The sequence below is a fragment of the Trichoderma harzianum genome (assembly GCF_003025095.1).
Source record: "Trichoderma harzianum CBS 226.95 unplaced genomic scaffold M431scaffold_15, whole genome shotgun sequence".
NCBI lineage: Eukaryota > Fungi > Ascomycota > Sordariomycetes > Hypocreales > Hypocreaceae > Trichoderma > Trichoderma harzianum.
In genome coordinates this window covers 807274-830969 of record NW_020209263.1, presented here as the reverse complement: position 1 = coordinate 830969, position 23696 = coordinate 807274, and the positions used below count along the sequence as shown (strand labels likewise).

At 53.2% G+C, this 23696-nt stretch overlaps 10 protein-coding genes across 10 annotated transcripts; 5 read left to right on the top strand and 5 right to left on the bottom strand.

Annotated features, from left to right (window-relative positions):
• The first annotated feature begins 63 nt into the window (after window positions 1–63).
• M431DRAFT_512479 (hypothetical protein) lies at window positions 64–1643 on the top strand. Its single transcript, XM_024919843.1, has one exon. It carries the CDS (start codon window positions 474–476, stop codon window positions 1251–1253), a length of 780 nt encoding a protein of 259 aa, XP_024769950.1. The 5' UTR covers window positions 64–473; the 3' UTR covers window positions 1254–1643.
• Window positions 1644–2595: 952 nt separating this feature from the next.
• M431DRAFT_95931 (hypothetical protein) lies at window positions 2596–4445 on the top strand (the record flags this gene model as incomplete). The annotated part of the gene is made up of 2 exons (XM_024924761.1): window positions 2596–2932; window positions 3004–4445. The coding sequence occupies 2 exons, from the start codon at window positions 2596–2598 to the stop codon at window positions 4443–4445; spliced, it is 1779 nt and encodes a 592-aa protein (XP_024769949.1).
• A 723-nt stretch (window positions 4446–5168) lies between these two features.
• On the bottom strand, window positions 5169–6770 carry M431DRAFT_96065 (hypothetical protein; the record flags this gene model as incomplete). The annotated part of the gene is made up of 1 exon (XM_024924781.1): window positions 5169–6770. The coding sequence occupies one exon, from the start codon at window positions 6768–6770 to the stop codon at window positions 5169–5171; it is 1602 nt and encodes a 533-aa protein (XP_024769948.1).
• Window positions 6771–10927: 4157 nt separating this feature from the next.
• Window positions 10928–11740, top strand: M431DRAFT_512474 (hypothetical protein). The gene is made up of 3 exons (XM_024919842.1): window positions 10928–11022; window positions 11113–11170; window positions 11247–11740. The coding sequence occupies exons 1-3, from the start codon at window positions 10979–10981 to the stop codon at window positions 11625–11627; spliced, it is 483 nt and encodes a 160-aa protein (XP_024769947.1). The 5' UTR covers window positions 10928–10978; the 3' UTR covers window positions 11628–11740.
• Window positions 11741–11878: 138 nt separating this feature from the next.
• On the bottom strand, window positions 11879–12996 carry M431DRAFT_125203 (hypothetical protein; the record flags this gene model as incomplete). The annotated part of the gene is made up of 2 exons (XM_024912238.1): window positions 12451–12996; window positions 11879–12379 (listed from the first exon to the last, which is right to left on the bottom strand). The coding sequence occupies exons 1-2, from the start codon at window positions 12898–12900 to the stop codon at window positions 11879–11881; spliced, it is 951 nt and encodes a 316-aa protein (XP_024769946.1). The 5' UTR covers window positions 12901–12996.
• Window positions 12997–13555: 559 nt separating this feature from the next.
• Window positions 13556–14461, bottom strand: M431DRAFT_96340 (hypothetical protein; the record flags this gene model as incomplete). Its single annotated transcript, XM_024924814.1, has 1 exon — window positions 13556–14461. The coding sequence occupies one exon, from the start codon at window positions 14459–14461 to the stop codon at window positions 13556–13558; it is 906 nt and encodes a 301-aa protein (XP_024769945.1).
• A 1250-nt stretch (window positions 14462–15711) lies between these two features.
• On the bottom strand, window positions 15712–17270 carry M431DRAFT_264324 (hypothetical protein). Its single transcript, XM_024913891.1, has 3 exons — window positions 16505–17270; window positions 16191–16416; window positions 15712–16108 (listed from the first exon to the last, which is right to left on the bottom strand). The coding sequence occupies exons 1-3, from the start codon at window positions 17033–17035 to the stop codon at window positions 15939–15941; spliced, it is 927 nt and encodes a 308-aa protein (XP_024769944.1). The 5' UTR covers window positions 17036–17270; the 3' UTR covers window positions 15712–15938.
• Window positions 17271–17506: 236 nt separating this feature from the next.
• On the top strand, window positions 17507–18832 carry M431DRAFT_96352 (hypothetical protein; the record flags this gene model as incomplete). Its single annotated transcript, XM_024924816.1, has 1 exon — window positions 17507–18832. The coding sequence occupies one exon, from the start codon at window positions 17507–17509 to the stop codon at window positions 18830–18832; it is 1326 nt and encodes a 441-aa protein (XP_024769943.1).
• A 1144-nt stretch (window positions 18833–19976) lies between these two features.
• On the top strand, window positions 19977–21416 carry M431DRAFT_95734 (hypothetical protein; the record flags this gene model as incomplete). The annotated part of the gene is made up of 1 exon (XM_024924734.1): window positions 19977–21416. The coding sequence occupies one exon, from the start codon at window positions 19977–19979 to the stop codon at window positions 21414–21416; it is 1440 nt and encodes a 479-aa protein (XP_024769942.1).
• Window positions 21417–21790: 374 nt separating this feature from the next.
• Window positions 21791–22610, bottom strand: M431DRAFT_512468 (hypothetical protein; the record flags this gene model as incomplete). Its single annotated transcript, XM_024919841.1, has 3 exons — window positions 21791–22183; window positions 22341–22392; window positions 22504–22610. Coding segments are annotated over 3 exons (383 nt in total), but the record flags the coding sequence as incomplete, so codon positions are not given.
• Between the last annotated feature and the right edge of the window lie 1086 nt (window positions 22611–23696).

The following is a 23696-nucleotide window of genomic DNA, read 5'->3' as shown; positions in this document are numbered from 1 at the left end:
ATATAGTAAGTCAGTACCTCTTATGCTAGGCCGTACTGTGCTACAATTAGAGCTTGGCCATCCGGAAAGACGATACAGCTGTTATTCAATTCCCCATCCAAGATCTCCAAACCAATATATAAGCATCGCCACTTACAGCTCGTCTTGGACGGCCCTCCCCCCATTCTTGCCACACCATTCATTATTTCTGTCACGCAGGTTACAAGTTACATATCTTAGTACACATCAATTCGAACAAACCATTACCAGTACGCTGCACACTCTCATTTCTTTCCAAGCTTTTTGCTCTTTGGATCCTACGTGTGCACGCGTGTATATCTGCTTGCTCAGTGTAATAACACTACCTACTAATTCAAGGCCAACCAACGTACTCCTTGAAAGAGAGTCGATCCAACGGCGTCTTACCAGCCGGATCTGGACCACACTCTTTTGGACTAACACGTCTACACAACCACATGAACTCCAAATCTACCATGGCGGCAACACTCATCGATCCGCAGCTCGAGCTGATGGATCAGGGCATCGCCATCGAAGGCATGCAATGCCAATATCCCCTTCCTACCTCGGCTTTTGAACCGTGGGGTTCCATGTTCGAATCAATGGGCGAATTCCCACGGTCCGCACAAGAGGAGGGCATGATGGACTCGGACTTGCACAGCGACGAATCGTCTTCCGTGTCCTTGTCCCTGTCGCGCTCCCTCGGGGCCGATCAGGACTTGCTATTCCCATTGTCCCCGCCGGAGGGCATTGCCAATGTGGACGAGTCGCCCGGAAATACCTCCATCTCCGCGGGACTCTCCGAGGCTGGCACCAACGCAGACAAGAAGACATCGACGGCCACCAAGGCCAAAAGGACACGCCGGCGCCGCAGCGAGGTGGAAAAGAAGGAACAGATTAAGCAGCGGAACAGGGTGGCGGCTTCAAAGTGCCGGCAGAAGAAGAAGGAAAAGGTGGATGAGCTCAAGGAGATCAAGTCGAGCCTCGAGGCGCGCAACAAAGACCTCCTCATGGAGTACCGGCGTCTTCGCCAGGAGGTTGGCCAGGTCAAGAGCCACCTGATACACCACACCGAGTGCAACGATCCCAACATTGACAGCTGGGTCGAGAACGAGGCCAAGGGCTACGTGCAGAAGCTGCTACACAACGACAACGAGCAGCGCATAGGGAGCATCGGCAGCGCCGACGGTTTTGCCGGCGCGATGCACATGCGCTCCGTCCCTGGGGCTGGAGATCCGTACATGGGGTTGGGTTGAAGCTGATAACGATACTCTTCGCTGCCTGCTTCAATCTCGCACCTCTTGTTAGACGATCTAACGGGCTTTCCTATTATCTCCCCCTCCTTCCTTTTCTCTATACGATGGCGAATCTCTTAACGGCATATATAAATCGACGGGGAGTTAAAAAGGACATTTGCATTTTCTCCCCATTAATGCCTTTTTTTTCATGTTAATTTTTTTTTCTTTTTTTTTTTAATATCATTTTCTCATGAAATCACAAAGGATACCCAACGCTTCTTTATCCCTTCTATTGATGGAAAAGTCGAGAAGGAGAAGCACTCAAAAAGGCCGGGATGGCGGCTTCATAAGCATATAAGATGATAACACGGAACCGTTCTTGGAAACCGTTCTCATGAGGACGTGTTTTTTGGTTCTTTTTTAAAATCCCCCCACAAACAGAAAAATGAAGGATTGTACAAGGGTGAAATTCGACATACCATTCACAACTCTTATATAGTACTGAGAGCCGTAGAGACCTAATTTGAGCCACAAGCTCATCATACCTTGATATTCTTGTCTTTTTTATGCGAACCGAAGCGAAGGTGACTAGGAATTTCCCCGCAAAATGATTTATTTTTGACCAAAGACGGACAGATCTAGAGAAACGCCTCGGAGATGTTCAGTTCATCACAGCTCATAATCCGGTCAGACCTGCCGGCTCATCTATCAGTCTGATAAGAAGCAGATTTGAACAAAACCTCGGAGATGCTCATCGTGTCGACACTCACAACGAATTGCAATCGATCCGATTCACCAGATAAGCAGCATTTTCATGAGCATCGCCTCGGAGATGTTTCATCTGCCTTGTGATATTATAGCTGCTCACATTCTAATCAGTGCTGATAAGGCCTGGTCTTATCAGTCCGATAGCGGCCCCACATGGGGAAAATGGCGTCAACTTGGTGGCAGATTGATCATTTCTGCAGAGCAACCAAGAGCCCCAGTCCAACCCACGAAAAGCTGGCCAAAGGTGTAATAGAGCTGAGCGGATTGGACTGGACTGGGCTTGACTAATTGTAATCTAGTCAGACAGAAAAAGCTCTCGTTCGGCCGTTCGGCGTTGGGGGCGTCGGGCTGTCGGGAGGGAACATGACTGGTGAGATTTTGTTCAATGTGGATAAAACGATTCCATTCAGACGATATTTAATAATACTCAAGTAAGAGCAGAGTAAATATCACTCTTTTTGCTTCAAGTTTTGTGAAATACATGGCAATATTCCGTCTCAAAAGAACGTTCGAGTGGTGATAACCTTCAAAATCTTGCTCCAACATCCCCCCCGGATCTCGGGCCTCCCGACATCCCGCCATATATCAAAAAATGGCTACCTCCTCACCTTCACTCACCAGCAGCAGCAATAGCAACACATTGCTCGCCGGCCTCAATTGCACAGGCAACATCCATCTCGTCATTGGCACAAACCCGCTGGCCGCAGCTCGATGCGCGCAATCTCTAGGCGCCGGGGCGCATCCCATCGTCGTTGCGCCAGAGACGGCTGAGCTGCACTACGGCCTGCAGCAAAAGATTGACGACGGCAGCGTCAAGTGGGTGCGCGAGGAGTTTGAAGATGAGCATCTGTTTCGACTGGGCAGAGAAGAGGTTGGACGAGTTGTCGATGCCGTGTTTGTGACGGCGGGGGCATCACGAGACGAACTCGGTGCGTTTTTACTCTTTCTCTCTTCAACTATCCATCACATAATACCCAATAACTAACACACATCTCCAAAGCATCACACATCTCTTCCCTCTGCAAGCGCAACCGCATCCCCATCAACGTCGTCGACGCCCCCCATCTCTGCACCTTCTCCCTCCTCTCCGTCCACTCCGACGGCCCTCTCCAAATCGGCGTCACCACAAACGGCCGCGGCTGCAAGCTCGCCTCCCGCATCCGCCGCGAGATCGCCTCCTCTCTACCTCCCAACCTCGGCGCCGCATGTCATCGTTTCGGCGAGGCGAGGCGGCGCATCCAGCAGCACGACGAGGGGGGAAGCCTCGGTGATCTTGATGATTCCGTTGATCAGAGCGCGCTGTTCAACAAGCTCGTCACTGAGGAGGACGATGCCCGGCGGAACAGGAGGATGCGCTGGCTCAGCCAGGTCTGCGAGTACTGGCCCCTGAAGAAGCTCGCCTCCGTCACCGACGACGACGTCCATCGTCTTCTCGAAGCCTACGCCAGCAGTAGCGCCGTAGAGTCAGACCTCGCAAAGCGCAGGCCGAGAGACGGCGACTTCGACGACAACGCCGGTCTTGAGCGGCCGCAGGGCAAAATCATCCTCGCCGGCAGCGGGCCGGGTCACCCAGACCTGCTCACCCGCGCAACCTACAACGCCATCCAGACCGCCGACCTGATCCTCGCCGACAAGCTCGTGCCCTCGGGCGTGCTCGACCTCATCCCGCGCCGCACTCCCGTCGAGATCGCCCGCAAGTTCCCCGGCAACGCAGAGCAGGCCCAGGACGAGCTCCTCGCCGCCGCCCTCAAGCACGCCAGGGCGGGAAAGACGGTCCTTCGCCTCAAGCAGGGCGACCCCTTCATCTACGGCCGCGGCGGCGAGGAGCTCGCCTACTTCCGCCAGCACGGCTTCGCGGCCGCCGGCGCCGTCACGGTCCTTCCCGGCGTCACCAGCGCCCTCAGCGCGCCCCTTTTCGCTGCCATACCTGCTACCCAGCGAGATGTCGCCGACCAGGTCCTCATCTGCACCGGCACGGGGAAGAAGGGCAAGGCCCCCTCGCCGCCTGAGTACGTTGCCTCGCGGACAGTCGTCTTCCTCATGGCGCTGCACCGCATCGTCGGCCTAGTGCGCGAACTCACCACCGCCGTCGAAGCAGACCAAGACAACAAAACCCCCGAACCCAGCAACACCACAATTCCGTCGTTGTCGTCGTCATCAAGGACCCTCTGGCCCCTCTCCACCCCCTGCGCCGTCATCGAGCGCGCAAGTTGCCCCGACCAGCGCGTCATCCGCACCACCCTCGCCCACGTCGCCGAGGCCATCGAAGCAGAGGGCAGCCGCCCGCCGGGCCTCCTCGTCGTGGGCCGCTCATGCGAGTTCCTGCACCCCAGGGAGCGAGGCAGGGCGTGGGTCGTCGAGGAAGGGTTCAGGGGCCTGGACGACGAAGGGATGCTGCTGCCCGCGCAACTCCAGGGGCTGGCGGCGCCTGTGGGAGCGTAAGCATTGGATGATGTTTGGAAGGGGGGTTGGGTTTGGTGAGCAAGGGGTGACAAACAGGGTGAACGGCGTTTGAACGGTGTTTTCTTGGCCTTTCTTTTTCTGGGGGGAGTTTTAAACATTTGGTGAATAGGGAGTTATTATTATGTGTACATTACCCAAGGGTGAATTGGGAAAAGCATGGCAGGCAATTCTTTATTGTATATCAATGACTATTTCAATAAAGAGTCTTAGTTTATCGCAAAAGAACAAATGAAAATTCTATAGCATCTCCAAGTATAATATTACAAAACTCATATGGGATGGGAGTCACACGACATACACACATGCATAGTCATGAACACAAAAAGAGTGAAAGAGAGAAGAATTAACAAAAAAAGAAAAATAAATGTCAGTCCAATTTCCCCAGATGCTATGCTATGGAACAAAAAAACACAACCGTCTTGCGCCGTTTCATCTTGTAAAAAAGAAAAAAGAGTATAGAGAAGTGATGCAGATTCTATACAACGTCTGATACATCCCTCTTCGTAAATGCTATAATCTCCGCGTCGCAGATTTAATAAAATATATACACGTCGAATGGCAAAAAAAAAACCCCGTGCTCCTTCGCCGGCTAGCGCCTCGATTCCCCTTCCCATCTAGTATAGTATAGAAAGATTCTTTTGCAAACATCGTTTCATAATACCCAGATAAAGATAATAGATGGCGTTTATATATATGCGCACATCACCAAGTGAAGCTCTCTTCAATGAAATCGACGACAGTGTGGCCTTGCACCGATCGGACGGCGCCGCGCACGTCGTCTGCCAAAGCACCAGGCCCGCAGACGGTGACGACCATGGCGCCGACCTGCTCCTGAACTTCCTTGGCCAGCAATAGCGGCACGTTGGGACGTCCGGGGAACATCTTGACCGTTGAGCTGGAGCTGGCAATGTCGCGGGGGTTTTGGGGTCGCGTCACAAAGACTTGGATGCGAAGGATGTCTTTGCGGTTCGGGATTCGCAAGATCTGGTCCATGAATGGGCGCACCCACTCGAGGGATTCATACTCCCGGATAATCCAGACAAGCGTTACTCGCCGAGTCGCGACTGTGCCCTCGTTGTAGCCGTTTAGCAGATGTCGGATGTAGGAAATCTGATGCGTGATGCCAGTGGAGCCGGCGAACAGGACGGCATGGCCATACGAGTCGAGGCTGTGATGTCCAGCATACGGGCCCTCAAGCGCCGCCTTCATCCGAATGCCTTGCTCTGATTCCTTGACCGTGTTGTAGAGTTTCCGTGTCATGCCGGTCTGAGCGCCGATGAGGAACGACACCGTTGTGAATGCATTGCTACGGTCCATCGCGGTGAGGGGCTCCTTCTCGGATGTCGGCAGGGAGTGTTGGATCTCGTGGTCGACCCAGGCAATGGAAAAGGGGTGGCTCTCCCATACATTGACGTTCCGGAAGCGGAGGTAGGCGTGGGTTCCCGGCTTGATGTTGACGTATCGCGGTAGGCGGAAGGTGACTCGGGTGACCTCGCCGGGCATGGGCTCGCACAGAGCGTCGGAGAAGCCCTTGTCGGACCAGTTGACCCACGCCATGCGGACAATGCGAGCCAGGCGGTCGGCAATCCACAGCGCCAGGATGGCAATGACCCAGGACAGCTGCGGGAGGCCACCGGGAATGCTGGCAGTGACGCAGTGGACCCAGGTGCAGGCGAATGCGATGGCGGCGAGCAGGATGTGAAGGTTGAGGAACGTCTCGTAAAAGGCGTGTCGGAGGGGCGAGACGGCGAGGATGAAGATCAGAGTAAAGGCGAGCGTGCCAAGGCCTCCATATCCGAGGAAGGGCGACTTAAAGATCGATTTCCAGACACCAGACCAGCCGCTGTTAGCAACGCTCGGGATGGCCCAGGCAATGGTGTGGATGATGACCTCGACGGCAACAATGCGGCCCATCCATCGGTGCAGGAGGTTGTACGTATCGAAGCTGATTTGCAAGAGGCCAATAAGGGGGTTGTTGCGGCCCGCCATGATGATCAGGGGCACCATGTTGACGAGCGCCAAGGTTCCGGCACGGCCACGCAGCTCCGCGCAAAACGAGTAGTAGTTGACCTGCGTCCAGTCGAGGATGAACATGTACGCAATGTTGCTGGCGAGGTAAAGGAATAGCAGCGTGGCGTGCAGCCTCGATGGCAGAGTGCCGACGTTTATGGCAGACGAAAAGCGAAACTCACGGTTGTGACGCTTTCCGAACAGAGGAGCGTAAATCATGTGCTTCTTCATGCCCGGCATCCAGCTCCATTGCGAAATCTTCCAGTAGCCCTGCTTGTCTCGCGGCACCGACATGGCCGACACCTGGCGCAGCTTGGCCCATACTAGTTCTGCGATTCTGATAAGTAACACAATGACAGCAACAGCCCCCAGACTGGTCCAGAGAATATCCTTGAAGAGATTGTTTTGATTCTGATTGACACCATTTAGCGCGGTGGTATAGGGTGCAATGGTTGGATTGGATGGTACCTCTGAACTATCCGACGACCTGACTTGAAGGACACGAGTGGGATCCAAAGACTCGATGCCACCAGCGAACCGGCGCGGATGGAAGTCCATCTTGTCTTGGTCTTGGTGTTTTTTTGGTTTTTTTCTTTCTCGAAGAGGTTTAGGATTTCGTCGTCGGGAGAGGCAGGGTAAATGAGTGTGAGGATGAATGAAGTGGTGAACAGGCCGTAAAGAGTGAACCGTCACCAACCAAAAAGGTGCTGTTCGTGAACCCAAACAGGAAAAAACGAGAGTGTCGACCGTGTTCCAAAGAGCGCCACTCAGTAGCGAGATGGAGGCACGGCCGGAAGAAAGGGCAAAAAAGGAAACAAATTCGTGTGTTACGCTTCGTTGTTGAATAGCATCCTGTGCATGTAACACAACGAAAGGCCGGGAAAGAAGGAGAGGTCCAAGGGGGGTTAAGGAAATGGAAGTGGAAGCTGGTTCGCTCTGAACAGGCGAAGAAGCAGAAACTGGGTGCAGGGACCCAAGTCACTCCCGTTGCTGTGTGTGTGTGCCGGTAGCCTGAGGTTCAAGGTTGTCACCACGCAGTAGCGGCAAATAGAATTTGTTTCCAGAACGGCCAGTCGGCTTTCGGGGCAATTGAATCGGTCCAATAATTGAACTTGTTTCCTTGCGAGATTCGATTGTTTCGTCTTGGGGGGGGTTGCTGACACGCGCACGCAGTGGACCCGTGGATAAGGAATAGTGTATGGGATGGAGACTCGAGCAAGGACCAGGAAGTCGAGAAAAAAAATAACAATAGACAAAATAACAGTGACAGGAGGCGACCGGGAGCGGTATTTTTGCTTGTCTTGCAAAGAGTGCGTTTGCTTTGGCGTGTTTATTTATGCCGCCCAAGGTTTCAGCTTGACGATCGGGCGCTGGTATGTTGCAGGCGGTTATGCGAGTGTAGCGGCAAAAAAAGAGTCCAGTGGAGGTGGTTGAAACGCAAAGCTGCAATAGTCCAGCCGATCTCCGCGCCAAGGGGGTCCTGGGAAAGAAAAAAGAAACAAATAGGCCGCACGCAGCAGATTGTTTCGAGGAAATAGATTGATAGTATTGTTGAGATTTGAGTTGATGACGGCAGGGCTTGTCAAGGTGTTGAAGATCACCAGCCCCTTTGAGAAATGACTGCGAAGGAGGCAGTTGAAGTATTCAATAATTTTTCAGTTTCGTTTTTTTTTTCAGTCAGATGGAAACAACGTGATGACGAGAGCGAGTGGGCAAATCAGACGAAACGCAGAAGGGCTGAGGGAATGGACAGGTCGAGCCGAGCCAACCAAGCTGGTGAAGAAAAGAGACAATCAGGCAAAAAACGATGATGGAAACAAGAGGCCTCGAGGGGGCAGGGAGAGTAAAAGATGGTTCGCCCTCGGCAGCCCACATTCCCCCTGATGGCTGCGATGGCATGTTTGGGAGGCGATCAGTGGCTGCTGGGCGTTGAAGCTGCCCAGCCAGCCAAGCGATTAGCGCTCCCACTCCCAACGCTCCCCTGCCGAGGGCCCCCTGGACCGCCCAAGCCAGGGCCCTACTCCCTCTAACGGGGTGGCCTATGGGGGCCTATGGGGGCCCTATGGAGCTTCGACGGAGCCCTTTTGCTGGCCCCTGTAGCTGTCTAGCGCCCAACTCCGCTCGGTTGGCTTGGATGGCTGGCAGTGGCACGCGGCCGCTAAAAACGCCAGCTGCCTATTGTTTCTGCTGGACTGAAGCATGTTTGCACGACGCCAGACGCAGGTACCAGAAGCACGTCAGCACGCCACTGCAGCTGAGAAGCTAAATAGAGAAGATGGTGAGACTCGCAGTGAGATCACGAGCGTGTGCTGCGAGGAAGAAGTCAATACTGCACTATCAAGGAAATTCAATCAATTCGACGGCCATCGCCTGCTGTTTGAGTTTACGCTTAATTCTGACCGCGACATTGCGTCTTGTCTGTCTCTGTTAGAGTGGTGAATTACCTCGATGGCTGGCTCAGAAACATGAATGACATTCATCAAATCAAAAAATGGCTTCAATATGGCACCATCAATCAGCCTCGACTTGCATCAATTGATCTCACATGTAAACGCCAAGTTCGATGCGCGTGTACTTACGTGTACAATCGCCCTTGGTGCCCGCATTGACACTCAGCCCTCCAGGGTTACGGATACGAGTCAATACTTTCGTAACTGCCAAGTCAAAAACCCGCATCGCCGGCATCATCTTCAGCAGACTTTGCAGAATCTCGGTCAGAATTGGCCGATTGCACTTCTAGGCGCCCTCTTTGCCTCTCTCTCATCCACCCATAGGCTAACAGCGCCTCTTCCCCTCATGCTCTCGACTCGGCTCGGGAGCGCTATGCAGGGATGACCGACGCAAAAAAGACAAAAGGGCGCCCAAGAGGGAAAAGCACCATCTCCAACGCCGTTCCGGACGCCGTGGTTGGCTGCAAACTCTGGCCTCAGATGCTGGGGTCTGACGTCGATATGCGCCGTTTGACTGGCTGCTCGATCCTGAAACCAGCCACTGGAGCGGGCCCTGCATGCCATCGAGCCTAGTTCAGGGGTGCCTTTTCTTGTGGTTTCCCTGCCGTTGCCTGCGAGGAAACAGAGACACGAGGGAGTGGCAAACTCAGCATGACTGGTTCTGCGTTCCGACCGACTGCGACACTGCAGTCAAGAGGGCAGCCAGTCAGAGACACAAGCCGGACTTCACATCGGATTTGCGGAAGCCATCGCGGCAACACTAGAGCAGGCGTCGTTTCAGCCCGAGATGCAACGCCAAAAAAAAAACGTCGTCCTCGTCGTAATCTCCTCCCACCGCACAAATATCACTCTGGAAGCAACACATGGCATGAGCAGACGCACAGGTGGCATGATGTGCGAGGCCATAAGGAGATATTCCTGCCCTAAATCGTATCCTACTGCCCCTTGCTAATATTCGACCTGAACCTGAAAGGCACCTATTAAGAGTCAATTATCTGCCCGGGTCCGCCTGCTCAGTTGCTGGGGATGGATATTAACAGATATTAAGAGATATATTGCCAAAGATTACCATTAAGATTGCGCACGAGCAGCACCTCTCCACTCTGCCATGCCATCCGGAATTTCTAGACGTTAGCGGAATAGCAAGACTCCAAGGCGGAAGAACGTGGGTGAGCCCAACAAGCATGATGCCAGTGAAAAGGCCTTCCATCCCGTCGGAGCCCATCGCATTGGCATGTCACAGGAAGATGAGGCCAAGGCCATTCATCTAATCTACTGCTGCCAGGGGCCACAACTTGCTCAACTGCCCCACGTATGCTTCGGCGACTTACCCGATGAAGCCAAAGTGGCCGTCATCACTATCTTGGCTCAATCAATATGAAAGAGAAGAAACCCATTTTTGAGTATTCGTGGCACGACAATAGAGTGACCTCTCGTGATAATGAATGCTGAAGATTGCATCTGTCGTGGTTTTGAAGACGTAATTGTTAGTAAGTGCAGCAGTTGAGGAAGGCTCGGCAATCTTACATGCGCCACTCAGAATGGAGCAATGCATGGCCTTCTGAAACATTGCAGAGATTGCGCACTAGCAAGATCGATCTGTAGGTGAATAGAAGGCGAGTGGGCTTCTTGAATGGCTTCTCCTTTATTCATCAATTCTATTCAGAAATTCCGTGCCTTGCCATTTGTATCTTGAACAGTCCTCTTTATCAATCAGTTCAAAATATCCAATTGAACCGTGAAACGTCAGTCATGTGACTGTGACATATGCACATGTACTGTACGTACCCGAGGGTTGCTTCGTTTTTGTAATGTTGTTCATTGGCTGGCAGTAAAGTAAAAATGGATCACCACTCGACTTGAGGTTCTCAGAATCATGCACCAGCCACATTCAATTGCGCCACGTCACTAGCCACACTTGCTCCTCAGGCAGAAACCTCCGGACCCGGCAGCTCCAGTGACGCCAGCCGAATATGCCCGGAATTTTCGAAAAAGCGCCATCACGAGCTCAACCCGTCCTACATTTGTCGCATCGCCATTGAGCCCGTCGCCATGGGTGCCCAAGAGTCGAAGCCCCAGGCCTACGAATGGAAGGTGTATGTAATCATGCCAATTGAACATTTTAAACACTTCCCGGCCCGCCCCCAATTCGCCAGCTAACGAGGTGAAATTTTATATCAAAACAGCTCAGGACCGCCAAGCGTCTCTCTGCCCGTCATGGAGTCGCTGCAAACTAGCCCCGAAGTACGCCCTCGATTCTATTCGATCTCCCTGTAGTTTTGTAATGTTCTATCGAGACTGATTTCAGCGGTTCCCCCAGACGGATGCCTCCCGTGCCAAGCTAGTTGAGCAACATATCCAGGCCCGCGTTGCTGAAGAGCTCAAGAGGCTGCAGAAGCAAGAGTCCGACGCCCTCAAATTCGCACACGAGAAGATCTCAGAGGCTGCTTCTTCAATCACCGAGGACAAGGGCCCCAACCGCTACACCGTCAGCAAGGAGATTGATGAGCTGCGCAACAAGCTCGAGCAGCGCAGGATTGTGCGAGAGTTGCCCGAGAGTGTGGAGACGGCACGAAACAATGTCATTCGGTGCTTGAGGGAAAACGACAGGAGACCTCTGGTCTGCTATGACGAAGTCGAGGCGTTCAAGGCGGAAGTGAAGAAGCTGGAGAAGGACTGGATCAACAAGGTCACGGCATAGAGGTTGTTTTGAGAATATGAAAAAAAGGAGACAGCGTGAGATGATAGAAAAGAAAAGAAAGAAGCAAAAGAAGAAAGATCAGCGGCTATATAGACTTACGATGACAAGCCAGTGCTTCGAACGCACTGACCGGATTCAAGGCGAGCGAGTTGGAATGGGTGTGTATACCTGTACGCTATAGCAAGACGGCAGCGGTAAAAGCTGCCTGCATGGGGCACAATGTATGAACAGAAAAAAAAGAAATTATTGCGCTAAAAAGGAGAATCCATTTGCAATTCAGCGTCTATATCTTGTGATGGTGCATCAGCCTTCTCGGCTTGAAGAGCTGCTTTCCTTTGCAGCCCTTCCGCTCGCAACCTTTCGCGCCTGGCAGCAGCATCTTCCCATTCCTTGCCCTCAGGATTCAATTTCTTCGGGATGCTTGACGACTTCGGTTCAAGTACGGCTTCCTTGAATGCTGACCGGAACCTTTCTATGCGTTTTGTGTTTTCCACGAACCGCTCGTTGGATATCTGTAGAAGCATCTTGAAATACCCAGCAGAGACTATCCGTCGGCGTTGGCCCTCCGAGTCCTGATAACCAACGAGGGATTCGAGGCTTAGGCCCATAGAGCGGATGGCGACCATGGGCATGGTTTGCTCGTTGGACTGAGAAGTGATGTTGATGGCGCCAGACTCACGGAATCCGGCTTGTAAGGCACAACGCAGGAGAAGCTGAGCGTGACCAAGTGATGCCGTGAGAACATGGAGAATCTTTGAGGTCTTCAGTCAGCATTTTCCATGATACACCGTCTTATTTATGAAGATGAAAGAGAATTGCTCACCATGGGCTCAAACTTGAAGTGTATGAGCCTTCTCTCACCACTTCCATCTGGAAGCGTCTCAATCATATCCTCCGAATCCGGCAACCCTAAACTCTGCATCCAATCCAGATATGACTCGTCCCCATCAGCCCGAGCATCGTGAGAGACGTACAGCCACGTTCCTCCAGCCCCCTTTCCGCCTACTCTTGCAACTTGTTCACCCTCGCCATTCTCTCCATCCCCAGACTTGGTTTTTCTGCCCTCAAGAAAGACGCTTGCACGGCCAGCGCAGCTACTCGTCGTTACAAGTCCCTCAGCAGTGTTGATTTCATCAATGAGATGCCGGATCCCTTCATCAACGGAGCCTTTGGGTGATGCGTCAGAGTATTCGGTATCTGGAACGGCAAGCTGTTCAAGGATTTTTGACTTTTTCTCGCGGAATGGAGTTGACGGCTGAGTGAGAGCCTGCATAACGGAGGCGATATTTCAATAAGACTAAAAACAAAAAAAGAAGAGAAAATTGAATATGAACCGATCGCTCTGCTAGATTGAAATGTTCGTGAACATTACCCTGGAGGCACATGTAATTTGAAAAATTGAGTCTGGTCTTGCAATGAGCCTTGATAGTGCCCTATCAAACGTTGGTGGCTAGTGTGGCAGATCGCTGTCAGACGCTTATCTACGGGGCGAGGCGCGGGGCACTCAGTGGCTCAAATAACCATATTCCAGAAACCGAGACGGCGCTGACTTCATGATGCCTCTTCTCTAACCTTCACCATTTCACAAAGAGACACGCAAAAGGTTGATGATGAATTACTTTTGTTTTATTCGCTCTCGCTATCTACTGCCACGGGCATGTGATGCCGCTTTTTTGTCAAAAACCTGCTCAGCCGGTGAATTCTCGGAAAGAGAATGATTAAGGAAAAAAGAAACAAATCAAGCCGAACGCCGCCCATGATATATCTATGGGGTCAAACCCCCATCCAATGCTGTTCCATCGAAGCAACTCCTCAAAGACTCCAATCGCCAATGCCACTAACGCTCATCATGTCATAACAAATCTATCCAGGTCCCCCGGCTTTGCGTGCGGAGAGCGCGCTTCACCTGAGAGATACGACGCGTGCGCTCATGAAACAGGCGCAGTCTGGCTCTCCCGCTGAGCGACGAACTCGGAGTACTTGGACTTCTTGTTGTGGATGCCGCACTCGGTCTTGTTCTGGCCCTTCCAGCGGCCGGCACGTTCATCCTCGCCCTCGCCGACGGGGCTGGTCGAGTGCCAGTCGCCAACCGACTTGTAGCCCTGGTCAAGCAAGGCGTTGTACGGAACATTGTTCTCCTTGATGTACTCGTTGACCTGGGCAAAGGTCCATGCGGCCATGGGGTTGATCTTGATGATGTTTCGCTCCTCATCCAGCTCGATGATGGGGATGGAGCCACGGGCCGCACCCTGAGATCGTCGACGGCCGTTGAGCACGGCGGCAACCTTGAGCTCGTCGTATGCTCGCTGCAGGGGCTCAACCTTGACGATCCAGTCGTACATGTCGCCGGCAGTGTGGTAAAACTTCTCTCCATACGTCTCTTCAAGCTGCTGGGCGGTCTCCATGCCGTCGGGCTTGAAGATGTGAATGGGGACGTTGGGATATCTTTCTCTGACCCGGTCGACGAGCTCATATGTCTCCTTGAAGTGATACAGGGTGTCAAGGAAGATGAGGTCGACAGTGCGGGACTCTGGGTTCTCCTTTTGGATCTTGGACAGCATGTCCATGGTGGCGAGACCCGTCAGGCCAAACGCCGTTGACTGGTAGAGGTTGGGGAACATGATTCTGCAGAAGCGGAGGATGTCCATGGGATGCATGTTCTCCATCTGCTGGTTGAGGTATTCAATGTGAGACTTGCTGAGGGAAATATCGGGCTTCTCTTCTCTCGGTGACGGAGAGTAGTCGGACTGGCCGGAGGCATAACCAGACTCGATGTCGTTGGTATCAATCTTATAAGACGACTGAACCGTCGACTGCTCCATGATGACGGACATGATGGCGAGAGAAAGAGTGTGTGTTATGGGTAGAAGATTGGTATGATCCCTCGGTTGGGCAACAGCAGAGGTGCTTGGGCTGTTGTGCCTGAGAAGAGAATTGTGCTTGCGAGTGCGAGATGATTCAGAGATTCAAGTGGCTGTCTTTCTTCGGGACCAGTTTCTCGAACAAAAAAGGCGTCACTGGTCAAAGAGGGATGTCCAGTCAAAGGATCTATGGGAGCAAAGAGAATGGAAGCTGAACTTTTATTATTACGGAGAAGCTTTGGGGGGCAGGCTCTCTGTATATGAGAGGAAGGCAATCTGGGGAATCTGTGGCCCTGTTTCTCGCCCGCCCTGACTAATTCTCCTGCCTGAAAAAAAAACCGAGCCCCAATGATTGCAAAGGCAGACCCCCGTCCAATTTGCCAGGCCTGGCGTCGGAACATCGCTCAGAGGGAGCAGAAAACGAGCCAGAATGCATTGAGCACGCGCCTTGGAAGCTCCTTGGGCGTCTGGCGTTGCGTCTAGGAGCGATCACGACATCGACGCCAAAGCTTCCGCGATGTCGAGCTAGCGGCTCTGATTGGCTGGAAGCGGGGACCCAAGGATTGAATTTCAGTAACATGGACTTTGCATCACACGGGGCGAATCAGCAATCATTCGAGTATCTTCTACTTGGACAGGCTCCATTTTCGAAATACTGGGGCAGCGAAGGGTTTTCCGGGGCTTGTTGGCTTAGAAATGGAGTGGCTGCCGGAAGTGTATGGTAATCGCAAAGGAGGGAGTGAATGATCTCATCCCGTATGACGAATGCATCTGGAAGAATCGTCAATATGCGTCATGAAGAGCTCAAGAGAGGGTCGACAAGCTTGGAAATCCGGGGTTGAAAGAGCTACCAAAGTGACGGATCGAACTGGAGACGTCTGGACAAGCTGCTGCAAGAAAATTGAAGCCATCTCGACTGGGCAGAACGTTCGTTTTGTGCGCCATCGGGCTGTCGGCGGCTTGGCGGGAGTCGGGAGCCGAGCGCCGGTTGGCTGATTGATGCCATTTATTATGGGCCGGGTGTGGATCGCCGCGAGGGTCCGAACCGGCTCGTCGCTATGAGGATTATTGGGGGAGCTGAATATTGGCTGAATTGGGAAGGCTGTTTATTGCCTACTAGTGCTAGCGAGGTGTGCTTCGTCAGCCCGGATGATGGAGTGCTTTGCTGATGGCGACATCACAAGGGGGAGAGGAGAAGAGAGGAGAGGCATTGATTACACATGCCCGAGAGTCCGAGGTGAGTGCTTCTGCTGCAAGTAAGCCTCTCACTCACTGGCTGGTCACTATGTGACGCAAGAAGAGTCGGGATACGGAGTGGAACGGGGTTGCTTCTCTTCTGCTCTGGCCCCTCGACCAATGCCTGGTCTTATACTGCTACCACTACATACGATATTATTGTACACAACCGCTAGGCGGCCTATTCAATTGCGTGCAACAGTGTGCCACCTACTCATACACCATGAACACCAATTCGCAGATAATTCTCATCCTGCTCTATGCGCTCTCGGAGGGGCCCACTCTGCAGCTCCTCGACATCCCATGCTGACCAGATGAACCGACCGTGCAAAAACGCTGCCTCGTCCGAAGCCGCCCAGATGGCAACAGAGGAGGGGAGGCTGACTAAATGGCAAGGATTGTTAGCCAACAAGGAAAGCCAGAACTGAAGAAAAACCATGTTTGAGAACATGGCCTGTATACGTACTGTCATCCCAGTCGAGAGTCCGTTCAGTCGCTCCCGCACTCTTGGCCCCAGGGCTCAATATGGCACCCGGATGAAAGCTGACTATCTGCATCTTGGAGATTGGTGTGTCTCGTGCAAGCTGCTGTAGCAAGAGCACTCCCGAGTTTTTGGTCAATGCGTAGGCTTTGGTGTTTACCCCAGCCTCCCACTCGTGGATCGCAGACGTAGCTACATTGACGAGATATCTCTGCACCAAACAACGTTGTTAACACACTGGTCCGTCAAGATATATGATGGAATCGCCATGGAACAGCGATATGGGATCAGTGGCTTGCCTTTTTATCCACGTTTTGCTTCCAAAAGCGTTCGCTGTAGTGATTAACTGAGCGAACATGGACAATGAATTGTTCCCAGGTGGATTCCCACCCCCTCGCCCACAAGCTGCGTTCCAGCGAGCTGCCAGTCACTGCCGCATTCAGCACTAGCACGTCGACAAGCACACCCTCAGACGCAAGGGCATCCCACAAGCTGTCGATGTTCTCTGGGCTTCCAGGCGAGGCAGCCCTCCCCTCGAACTTGGTGTGCGAGCCAGGGCCCGCTTCCGCAGCGAGGCTCGCGGCGGCGGCCTGTTGCTTGGCTTCATCCCGGCCGACGATGATGACCCGGTCAGCTCCGGCGGTCGCAAACGCAAGGGCGATTCCGTATCCAATACCCCCGCTGCCGCCAGTGATGAGGACCGTCCGGCCGGCTTGGGAGAGGGCGGGGCGGGAGGGAGAGATGGCTGGGTAGGAGGTTTTGTGCGTCTTTTCGGTGATGGAGATGACGCGGTATGGGATGTCGAACTCTTGCTTTGGAGCGGCTGCCATTTTGGACGAAATTCAAGGCTTATTTTCGACTGTAGTCTTTTTGAAGAACCTGACACTATGAATGTCGTCGATTTCGGTATCTTGTCCAATGCTTCACGGTTAGTTATACCTCGCAACACCCTATATATATACTCTTTTGATCTTTAATTTGTCAACTACAACTACGCAATCACAGCACAGCTTACATCATGTATACAGGATCAATAGATATCATGCTCTGAACTTTCCTTCACGCATCTGCATAGTTTCTCCCATACAATGCTGTGCTTCTTTGTTCCATGGCCGCTTCTCAGTCCCGCCTCCGACGGGGGGCCGTGAGCGGAATTCCGCATTATTGTGGGGCCGTGTCGGGACAAGCTGAACCGTGTCTACAAGCCCCCCCGAGCTCTCGAAGCTTGCCTTGCTTCTCTCCCTCACTTCCGCACTCGCACTTTTTCGTTGTTCCGCAGATCTCCCATATTACCGCTCGCCATGATCTCGTCCCGTAGAAAATCGTGTGCCGCATGTGTGGCTGGCAAGCGGAGATGCGACCTGGACCTGCCGACGTGTGGTCGCTGTCGGAGGGCGAGGAAAGACTGCGTCTATCCCTGGATGGCAATTGGAAGCGCAGAACAGCTGGGACTGAATTCGCCGCCTACGAGTATGAGAGCGGATGCGAGTATAACGCAGGATCTGAGCCACATCTGGCACTCTGGTGGAAGCAACAGCGGAAGCAGCAGCAGCAGCAGTGGGAGCAGCAGTGGGAGCAGTCATGGCGGTGCATACTTGTCTCCGGGCCCTTCGTCAGCGGTACCCCCACCGCTGGTGCCTTGTTTGCTGTCCCAGTTAGACGAATACATGTCTCAGGACCAGGACCAGACCGTCTTGTCATTGGGCCCGTATTCGGGGCCGATAGAGCCCACCCCCTCTGGCCGGGAGTTCTCCACTCCCGAGTTCTTTTACTTTGACAATGCCAACACTGCTGTGACGACTGGCCAGATATTCCAGTCGCGGACGGAGTGGGCGGCCAGCCGGTTTGCGATCCAACCGCAAATCCTGGCCATGACGGGCCAGAACTGCTTCATCCACCACACACAGGTGTCGGCATCAGAGGTGCTGCAGGAGGCCCTCGCCGCAAGCGCGTTGCACTGCATGAGAAACACGGCCAATGCAGCGCTCGTGCGAGGTGAGATTGCCAAGCGAGTCGCCCGCCTCATTGGCTCCATCCGCCATGCGATTACTTCCGCATCTGAAATCGCCGTCGGAGTTGAGCTCGACCTGCTGCCGGTGCTGCAGGCCTTTGTCGTCTACCAGTGCATCCGCTTCTTCGCGAGAGACGACTTCGAAGAGCGAATGCGTGCCGAGCGAGACGAGGCCATTGTGCAGGCGCTCCTGTCAGCCTTGTACCCGCGCCTTCGGTCCTTCTCCAAGACCATGGACAGCTGGGCGTCCTGGGTATACTACGAAAGCATGCGGCGCACGATCCTCACCGCGGAGATCCTTTCCGGCACGTACACCTTCCTGAAGCAAGGCTGGGACCAGGCCGAGGCGCGCACGCTGCAGCTCAAGTTCACGGCGCAGGTTGCGCTCTGGGAGGCCAAGACGGCTGTGGAGTGGCAGGCCATGTGGGAGCGGGGGCCGAAGCTGCAGGTGACAATTCGGACGTTCATCCCGGACACTCAAGATGCTCTACCAGAAGACATGGATGATTTGGGGATGGTGGTTTGGGGGTTTCATCATGGACTTGACGAGATGGAGAATTGGATGGGTAAGCGGAGGCCGGTGATGGTGAGATGGGGGCTGCGGTCTGAGGACTGAGGTGTGATGAGGCTTGGAAAAGATTAGAGGTGAGAGATGATGATGATGATGATGCCTCCTTTGGTTATATATTTCTTTGTTTGTTGTTTGTTTTTCTCTCTCATTTGTTTGTGGATATGCTTAGTTTTTTTGGATGCTTGCGGAGGGCGTATTGAGTGTAAAGAAGGAGAGTTGTTGAAAGCCTGACAGTTGCTGGGAGTTGACGAATGATTTGCATGACAACTCAACTTATTACTAGCTATAGATACCTTGACAACTATTTTCTTATATATTACAATTAGCTTCATGGTGGGGAATCTATCTTGATCAAAATATAGATAGGGAATTTATATATGTGCCAGCTAATACATCTATATGGCATCTGGCTCATCTGGCTGGCCATGATGGTCTTCTTGGAGTTTTGCTGTCTATTGCAAAATGACTAAGCGTCGTTTAACCTTTTGGTGTGCACGTGGGACTGACAGGCGCGGGGCAACAGCTACTGCACAGTGACGAATGATCTTCACTGGAGGCGTAGAAGTTTTTCTCTCTTTATGTCTCATTTGCATTGAGTTTCTATTTTGATGATTGACTTGTTTGTAAATTCAGTATAATGCAATTCAGTAAAATATATATATATTCATCATCATTTGCTTATTCAAGCTCCTTGATGCTGAAAAATCAAGATCCAATCTCACTCCAGGTTAAGTAAAAGCAATCTATAGATACGTACAACACAGTATAATCGCAGCCCCTCCTCCAGAAATCTGCCCGCATCCATCACCAGCCATTCATTTTCCCCGTCTAGCTACTCTTTTTTATGCGCAAATCACACCATAACTTGTGAGCCCAGTCCACTTTGCTCTGCTCTGCTAGTGCGACCCCGGAGCAATCTCTCCACCCCCCGTCCAAGAAATCCCCAAGAAAGAAAAGCGGCAAAAGCGGCGGGCAGGCTGAACTTGAACTTCTCCTCGAATCTTGTGCGAGGCTGCAAAACCGACGAAACTCTGGGCGGCTGTTGTTTTTGCGGCTTTCCTCGTTCCTCGCCCTTGTCCAACACACCAGCTCCGGCCTTTCGCTGCGGCTTTCTGGCGATCGATCTCGCATCTCGTGATCTTGTCATCCAACATCTGCTCAAATAACCAAACGGCGCAAATCGATCATCATGGCAGACACGGCAAAGACGTCGTCGCAACGCCCGCAGCTCACCAGCAGCATGCGGAGCAGCTCGTACCTCAGCGACCACCAGCAGTATCGCCCGCCGCAGCACCGCATCCCCGAGGCCCACCACGGCATCGACACCGTCGTCGAGGACTCGTCGCCGTCCAAGTCGCCCAAGCTGCCCTTCAATGGCGTGCCGTCGCCCGAGCACCCGCCCATCATCGTCGACAGCGGCGTCTCGCACAGCTACTCGCACCCCAACTGCGCGCCGCCTGCCGGCCGCCGCTCGGACAGACTCATCGCCACGCTGTTCTACAAGGGATCCGACCGCAATGCGCCGCCCAGGAGCTCTTCCGGGGGCCTCAGCAGGTCGCGATCCCCCGCCAAGTCCGGCCTGGCCGACAGCACCGAGTCTCTGCCTCCCAACATGGCGCCGACGACCAGCATGGACGAGTTCCCTCTTGAGCCTCCCACGCAAGAGTCGGAGCAACTTGACCACCTGTACGGCTCCTACGTCTCGCCGCTGTGCATTACGTCCTTCCTCCACCTTATGTCGACGTTCCCCCTGCCTGATGGCGCCGAGGAGCCGCACTCGTCGCATCGCTGTCTGGACAACCAAGAGGCCCCTCGGGTCGTTGAACTGACGCTGACACCCGCTCCGTCGCCCAGCTACCTCAGCCTGGACGACTTGAGGAAACACGAGCTGATTTACAGATTTGAGCAGGAGTGGAATGTCGACGTGGCCCTGCAGAGGGATATCCTGTGGAGGAAGCACCCTAGACTGGTTGTCTTTGACATGGACAGCACTCTCATCACACAGGAGGTCATTGACCTGCTGGCTGAGACCATCAAAGACCCGCCGGATCTCGCTGAGCGTGTGGCTGGAATTACGCACCGCGCCATGATGGGCGAGCTCAACTTTGAGTCATCCTTCCGCGAGAGAGTCGCGCTTCTCAAGGGCCTGCCGGCAACCGTCTTTGAGGATCTTCGGCCTGTCCTCGACGTCACCACCGGCGTGCGGGATCTGCTCAAGGCGCTCAAACGCCTCGGCGTCAAGACGGCTGTTCTCTCTGGAGGCTTTTTGCCGCTGACGGGATGGTTGGCCAAAGAGCTCGGCATCGACCATGCGCACGCCAACGAAGTGGTCATCGAAGACGGCAAGCTCACGGGCGAAGTCAAGGGCATCATTGTCGGAAAGGAGCGCAAGCGTGATCTCCTCGTTGAAATTGCGCAAAAGGAGGGCATCGATTTGTCCCAGGTCATTGCCGTTGGAGACGGCGCCAACGACCTCCTGATGATGGAAAAGGCCGGCCTGGGCGTGGCGTGGAACGCGAAGCCGACGGTGCAGATGGAGGCGGGAGCGCGATTGAACGGACAGAGCTTGCTGGACTTGCTCTACCTGTTTGGATTCACGGGCGAGGAGGTAGATTTACTGATTTCTTAGCCACGGGTTGTGTTTTGTAAGGGTGAGGTATAAGGGAGGTGTTTGGATCTGCTAGGGAAGAAATCAGAACACTGGCGTCGAAAGGGCTAGATATTTATGAGGGTTTGCTTGTTTGACAGGCTTGTTCTGATAGGAAATATTCTCTCGATGATTGAGAAAGGGCTGCAATGATAAGGGCCATGATGTATTTTGGCTTGTACTTCCATTTCGCCTCAGTGATGTTGATTTGGTAAAGACGATGAATTAACTGTGGCTCTATAAGATCCCTAATTGCGGAAAGCCTTTGAAATACATTCAATTGCTTAATGATAGGTCATGACCTCTTCCACATGTTCACTTTCGAAGGCGTGTGCAAAAATAATCTTTCATTTTTTCTTCTCCTTCTTTTTCAGGTTCATCATCGTTTTGTTTTAAAAACCATGACACATCCCACCACCACCACCCATATGTCTACACAGGCGAACACGCCTCATTTAAATACAAGAATGCCCGCTTCTACCGTTTCCATCGTTGCTCACAGTTTCCATGTGCGCATTCCACCCTTTAAGGGTATCCCTCCTTGCCCCACTTGTTGAACTTGTCGTGGTACTCCTTGGGAGCGGTGACGTTGGGGATGATGACAACGTTGAGGGCGCTGGGAGCATCACGGGGAGCAGCGTTGGGGTCACCACCGGGGTGGTACTGGTACTTGCCCTTGCCCTCGCCTTCCCAGGCCATGCTGGCGACGTTGACGGGAGACTCAGAGGTGGCGTGGGTGGGAGATCGGCCTGGAAGGGAAACGTTAGTATATACTTGGCGACTCTCATGTGGTACCTGGTGCAACAGCCGCTGCTGTAAAGAAACAGGAGGCAGGGCCCAATGTCGAGGATGGTCGAGTTGCATTGCATCATGTCAAGCAAGGAGTTGCATGTCTGGGTCGCATACCGAAGTAGAAGCCGGCACCACCCAGAGCGGCAACCATAACTCCACCGAGGATCTATAAACACCCCAAAACAAAACTATTAGCCATCGAAAACCTTCAAGGGAGCGGCGCGGGACGTGACGGAGCTGCGAGAAAGGAAGCTTCGCCTTTTCCAATATGACGCACATAAATCTCGGGGTTGCGCTTGGACTCGGACTGGAGCTCCGCCTTGGAGGCGGTGTCCACGGTCATGCGACGGACAGTCGTGGAGAAGAAGCGGCGGGTGATCATGGAGGCCATTTTGACGGGACGAATTGGCGGAGGTTTGGTTGATAGGGAGGTTGTTTGGTTTCTTTGGAGATCGAGAAATGGGCCAAAAGCTTGCTTGGAATAGTGGTGCTAAAGCTGGGGTCGTATGATGATTTCAACCCGAGATTCCGAGGCTGCCATTGGCCAATGCCGAAGGTGGGATAATGCACGTGAGAAGTCACATGGTCTGGCGAGCTTGGTTGTTGCAATGGCTTAGCTTAGGTAACCATGAGCTCACTGGTGTTGCAGGCCAGGCATGAAAAAATGCAGCGTGTTGGGCATTGATCGCCGTCACATCACAGCGCGCTAGGCGGATTGATGGCTGCTGGGCAATTTCCACAGGCTAATGACGAGCGTGGCGGGAATTGTGCATGTGAATGCTACTGAATACTGTGCCTGGGAATGGGAATTGGGATACGAAGAACATTTCTCACGGTTTGTCAGCAGCTAACAGGTAACTCGTCTTCCTTGCCTCGTATGTACGGCGTAAGACGGCATGTACCTTGTTTTTGGCTACACGTGAAGCTCAACTGTGAGCTGCACTTCATCTCATGCAAGCCCCAGCTTCTCGACGGCCGGGCTGCAGGTCACTCACTTCAAGCACTGGTGGTGTGCTCCGTGCGTGACGGCATGTACCCGTTGCGTTCCGCCCAGGTACCGACTACGCCAGCTAGACCCCAAGCAGCCCTGTAATTTCCACCATCTGCACCATCTGCAGAGCTAACCTGTAGGTACTCAATACGACACGCTCGGACATCCGCTACCGCTGCCGGCCTCAACCTCCAAATTGCGCAGAGACAAACGCACCAATAGCCAGCCCCTTTTACCCTACCAGGGAAAAAGGAGGGTCTAGGCGCATGCCTGCAGCCTCGTTAACAGGCGTCGAAAAGTGGACGAACGGCAGAGAGACTCACGACTGAGGAAAAAGGAATTCGCATGTTTAACTCGCTGCTTCTCTCTCTCTCTCTCTTCTTTCCTCCGCTTTTGCCGGAGCGGGCGTCCTTCCGGCCTGTCCATCAACCCTCCGAGCTGCCTTTGTCACCATTTTTTCTTTTCTTTTCCATCTTGAA